The sequence below is a fragment of the Protopterus annectens genome, chromosome 8.part0 (assembly GCF_019279795.1).
Source record: "Protopterus annectens isolate FY-2018-M chromosome 8.part0, PAN1.0, whole genome shotgun sequence".
Lineage (NCBI taxonomy): Eukaryota > Metazoa > Chordata > Ceratodontiformes > Protopteridae > Protopterus > Protopterus annectens.
Genome location: NC_056741.1, coordinates 242,848,054 through 242,854,096, shown reverse-complemented (window position 1 = coordinate 242,854,096; position 6,043 = coordinate 242,848,054). Strand labels below are relative to the sequence as shown.

Sequence of the window (6,043 nt, the reverse complement as noted above, 5' to 3'; positions counted from 1 at the left end):
CTATTTTCCCAAACTGATATCCTAGGGTCTGATCTATTTAAAAAACAGAAAATTTGAATTATCTAAATTTAGGACATAACATTTATATAAAGCATTATTTAAAATGTCTTTCTGTATATCATAATTATGTTCATATATCCTTTTTCTTAAGGTCCTTTCAGTTTTGCCAATATAAAAATTTGAGCAATCAAAACAAAGTGCTATATAAATTAAACCTTTACTTTTACAATTTCCATTCACTGGAACAATTTCATCACATTTAAAATGAATTAATTTAATTATATACCCTTCCCAGATGTTTTTACATTGTTTACAGGCCCTGCATTTACTCATCCCCATGACGGCTGGATTACTATCATTATGTTTCACTTTATTCCTGTCCAATATTTGTTTTTATATTAGCACCAGTTTTATATGCAAACCTGAGGACTTCCCCAACAACATTGTAGGTAATCTCATTGACGTTTAAAAATATCCCTATTGTCTTCAATAATATCTTTAATAATAGCCTGGTCTGCACAATATGGAGCTACCAAAGCTCTTTCCAATTCTTTACTATTCCCACTTATTTCATCATTCATATTCTCTGGTGCTGCATTATTTCCCAAGCCAATACCTAACAGGGGAGCATATTTCATTTGCCTGTTGTCAACAACTTCCTTCCTTGCTTCAAAAATTAATCTTGCAGGGTAAACCCTATTGAGGAACATTTTCTCTTAAAATATCCATCTCGTCATTCAACAGCTCATCATCAGATATCATACATGGCACCTAGATAAATTGACCCTTGAGTATAACTTTCTTAAAAGCAAAAGGATGTGAACTTGTAAAATACAGGTACCCTTTAGTAAAAGTAGATTTTCTAACTATTGTGGCACTAAATCTGCCTTAGTTTTTAATAATGCTAATGTCTAAATAATCAATACAGTCTGCATCAAACTGATAGGTAAACTTAAGAAAGAATGTTGTATTCTGAATGTAGTCCATAAACTCTTTCAAATATTCTTTAGTTCCACTCCACAGAACTAAAATATTGCCCAACTAGCTCAAGTATAAGCGAATGCATTTCAAAAAGTCTGAATTAAAAACATATCTCTCTTCTCATGTCAGCATCACTAAATTTGCAAATATAGGGGTACATGCTGCACCCATAGCCATGCCTTTAATTTATTTGAAGGTCTTACCTTCAAGATATATAAAATTATTATCCAATACAATGTTATTACATTCCATTTTAAGCCTAATCTCTGGAGTGTTAGGAAATTGTAATGCCAGTAAGGCCTCATGAAATAATATCTTACCTTCTTCTTGGATGATGCAAGTATACAGGTTAGTTGCATCAATAGTTAAAACAACAATCATCTCTACATAATTCTTTTTTAAGTCTACACAAACAAAATCCCAGAAGTCCACTAAAATATGTTTAACTTCTTGGTAGACTGGTTTTAACATGCTGTCTATAAGCAACGCAAATGTATAAGTTTTAGATGCCTGGGCCACTACCATGGGTCTAAAAGGAGGATTTTTAATATTTGTATAAACTTTAGGCATCCCAAAAATATTAGGAATTCTATGTTGGGATTCTTTAAAAATTCAAATAAAAGTTCATTAATCATACCTTGTAATATCCAGTCCTCCAATAACAAGTCTATTTTCTTAAAAGCAATAATAATCTCATTCCTAGATGTAATCATGCATGTATTTTCATCATGTAGTATGTTGAATAAAGCACTACAATAATCAATTGAATCAAAAATAACTATCCCCCACCATTATCTGGTTTCATGAGCCTAAGTGATTTGTCTTAGGTCAATGTTTTTAATAAATTAGCTTAATTTGTTATCAAATTGTTTTGCATATACCTGCTCTACATTATAATATCGACAAGTGAAAATGTCGACTCTGACTTGAGCGACACCAAAATGTCAAACTACAAGTTTACCAAATGGCCAAATCACAGATTTCTTTCAAATGGAAAGAAATCGGTTGGCTGTTGTCTTACACCTGCCCTTTCCCCGACTGTAGTGCAGTCTCGGAGCTAGAATATTTACTTGGGGGGGGTGTGGGGGGCACAGCCCCCCTCGTTGGGGGGTGTGGGGGTGAAGCCTCCCACTTAAATATATTTATTTTTGTGTGGAGTTGGTATTTGGCTAACCGATTTCTTTCCGTTGGAAAGAAATTGGTGATTTGGCCGTTCGGTAATCTTGTAGTTCGACAAGTGAGTCAACATTTTCACTTGTCGACATTATAATATAGACCCATAAACCCACTGTTTCTTTGTCCAGCCTATAAAAATCTTCAATACAAGTTTTCTCAAAAGCATGCAATACAGGATGCATTACTGAACTTGAAATAATTTTTTTTCTTAAACAAAGGTTTTGTCATCATTCAGCACTGTTCCCAGCATGACTGCAGTATGCTGGCCCTCAGTCATACCAGATTCCCCCTATGCATCTCCCCAATAACTTCATTGTGCTATTTACTGCTGTGCCTTCACTTTATGCCTCCTGAATTCTCACAACTTTCTTTATCTTGTATACCTGCATTATGCAGCAAAGCAGAAGCTAAAGTGAAACTATTTAATTGATTACTTGTGTTGCACATTGCAATGATTTGCTGACCTGCAGAAGGGTACAACTGTGTCCAAAAAGAGCCTTTTTCTAATAATGTCAGTTGTTTTTTTTTTATCGTGCTATGATGTTGCAGAATTTTGAGTTTCTGCTCATTTCATTTAGCATGCCTTATTTTCCTGGGTTGTTTGTTCATATTCTTGTTTTGATCAGAGGTTCTGACCTTACAAGATAATTTTAGAGGTTTCTTTGTTCTGTTGCAATTTGCTGACCACTTGGGGGTGGATTTGTTATTGAATTTGCAGGTGCATTTGGTCTTGGGGGACAGCCCAGTCAATGTATTTATCTAAATGAGCATAAAGTCCTTGGCAGAGGTGATTGCATACCCAGTTTAATTTTGGGGGTTAGCATGGGTGAATAAAGTTTAGCTTTTTTGAATTCTCTAAAGAGGGTGGTATTGGTAACCAGTGGGGGATGTTCTGAGGGTAAATTTAATAAGATGGTGATCAGACTGAACAAATGAGGAACCAGCCATAACAGACAGCAGGCCAGTGTGGCTGGTTCCTCATATGGTGATCAGACTGAACAAATGAGGAACCAGCCATAACAGACAGCAGGCCAGTGTGGAGCTTTTAAGAACTAGATCTGGGATATTTCCATCCATATGGGGTTAAGGACAATGTTTCCAGGGAATTGTCACTCACCAAATCTAAAAAAGTCTGTGCATTCTGAATGTTAGAAGTATAATTACTCTAATCTATAGTTGGCAGTTGAAGTCAATGACAATTAGAAAACCTTTTAGTTAAGTATGAAGTTTAATCATGTTCTAGTTAAAAGAAGTAAACATTCCATATTTTTCTTATCTGTTCTGCATTATGAGAGGTGGTGTTACACATGGAATGGGAGGTTGAGAGCTATGCCTATCCCTAATTACAGACATTGTAAGGACAAATGACAAGGACGCGCGTGCGTACGCGCACACATAAGGAGAAGGGAATCTATGTCAAAAATCAGGGACGGATTTTAAATATTGTTCTTATAAACTTGGGAAGTTGTTAGAATAACAAGGCGGTTACAACTGCAGTGTGGTGTTTGCTTTATCTCGACACTGTTCTTCATCACTGTGATTTCCAGCAGCACAGACATAGAAAGCTGCAGCTTTAATTTTGGTTGTCTTCATCATCAGATAACTGATTTTATCATCAGGTCTAGTAATCTCAAATCGATCTTTCTCGATATCTTTCTCATAATTAGCATCCATCTGAGTATAGACAACAGCTATCAGTTTTAGCCCACCAGCACCACTTCGGTCTTGGATGTACCACCACATGTTGTTAAGATTGGAATTGTTCTGGTAACAGGTTAGCTTTACTGGTTCCCCTTTCCTGATGGCTAAGGTACTGGGCCACTGCGATATTAAGGTGCCTGAACAGAAACCTGTGCAGAAAAAAAGTAAAAATACCAATAAGTACATTAGTACACTCATGTGACATATCCGAATGCACGGAATAAACACAGTTTGGAGTTTTCTACTGTTAACTAACGGAAACTACAGAAGCTGTGGGTATTGGAATTAGAACGGGGTATGCATAAAAATAACTTATTGTAAAGTTTTCAAACTGAAAAAAGTTAAACGTACGTGAAAAACTTGGAATCTGCCAAGAAAACCGATTTCTTAGCACTCCTTCCAATGATAGCTTAAATATCCGAGAAATATAAGCTAATACCCAACAAATGCAGGGGTTCAGGGTACATTAACGCACATTGCATAAGAAAAACAAGACAGTTCCGAATACAAGGGTAAAAAGTTAGCGGGTGATTAAGTGGCAACCATAGCTGATATAACCCCCCCCCCCCACACACACACACACAACAAGTTTAATATTCTTTTAGTGATTCTTAAAAAAGGATAGATAAACAGCTTTGTGCAACTTGATTTTAAACACTGTCGTTTACCATGATTAAAATATACAATGAAAAGCAAGACTATATTATTGTGGGAGGGGGTGTAATCCCAGTCACTCGGCCATAAAACTGAAAATAAAAAATGTGGCTAGCGTTGGTGCTTTCAACAACTGGTTCTGTGTGTGCATGTACACAGAAATGATCTTATCCTTTATAAAACCATGTGTAGGAATTGGTTTAATCTTCTTTGTGCCTAAAAAAGAAGACGATTTCTATTTTCCTTTGTTTCCCTGGTGTTTGCACTGTCCAGAGTAGGTGGTGCCAATTTCACAACTCTCAACCGAAATGCAAACGGTGGAATTAAAAATGTCACAATATGTAGATGTTCATGAAACAAGGCTGAGGGTGAGGGATATGAGGGGTGTGTGACTGAAAGGGTAATCGACACGAATAAGGAAAGATGTGAACGCGAGCCTAACAGCCTGCAAGCACTGCGTTTTTGCTCTAAAGAAGCTTCCATCTGTGCCACTGTGTTCACTCGCAGCACAGAGGTACAGTGCGCTGTCTCCAACACTGACCCTTTCTATCCTCAGAGAGCATTGCTTAGTGGACGGTCTGGTGCCAACATATCCGGACTGAAAGTCTTTCTCGAAAGTAAAGGAATCCCCAGCTGCTTGCATTATGAGCTGCATTGTCCGGTCTCGGTGCTGGCGGAACCAGAGCACACTCACGTAGCTAGTGTCATTCTGGTAGCAGTTCAGATCTACCTGGCTGCCCGTGAATACTGCAACAATTTGTGGCCACTGGTGTACATGTACCAAAACACCAAGACACAGATCTGTAAGACGTAGAAGTAGGACTGTTAAGTTTCTTAATGTTTAAACATCTGACCATTGTAATGACAACAGAAAGACATGCGCTATATATAATGTACCAAAGACTCGTCATGCATCAGACTAGACCCTTTACATTTATTTTAGTTTCAGAGCGGCCAATATATAATTTTAAGGTTTCATATATGTTAGTATTATAGAAGATCCGTGCAAAGAATACTTACAAGGCAGCGACATTAAAAGCCCCAAAACAGAGCAATAAAATCGGTCCATTGTGGATCGTCTCCTTTGGCATACTAACCCATGCAGTATTAACACCCTTTTCTGTGTGACTCCCCCCTCACCACACACACACACACACACACACACACACTTCGGAGATTCAGCATCAGGTAACCTTATTTGTCGTTCTAAGGTTTTATAAAACCTCCCAGATCATCAGTGACAGCCTTATAAGCAACCTCCTCCAATGCAAAATGTTTAAAGTAATTAAAATGTTTTTGTTCGCTCGAAAGGGAGCAGTGCATGGACCATGTGCAGAGTGGTCCAGATACAAGGGTGGATAGGGATGGGGAGTGATCTAAATAAAGTGAAGCAAAAAGAACCGTGCGATTACACGCACACACGCGTGCGCACGTAAGGCATCGAGCAATCCGTCTCCGAAGTTTTATTTATTTAATTAATTAATTTATTTATTTATTTATTTATGACACACTTGATAATATCTACATAAGT

The 6,043-nt window shown here is 37.4% G+C and overlaps 1 gene segment (V, D, J or C); it reads right to left on the bottom strand.

Annotated features, from left to right (window-relative positions):
* Positions 1-3,444: 3,444 nt before the first annotated feature.
* LOC122808006 lies at positions 3,445-5,635 on the bottom strand. The segment is given in 2 exon segments: positions 3,445-4,007; positions 5,533-5,635. Coding segments are annotated over 2 exon segments (414 nt in total).
* Positions 5,636-6,043: the final 408 nt, after the last annotated feature.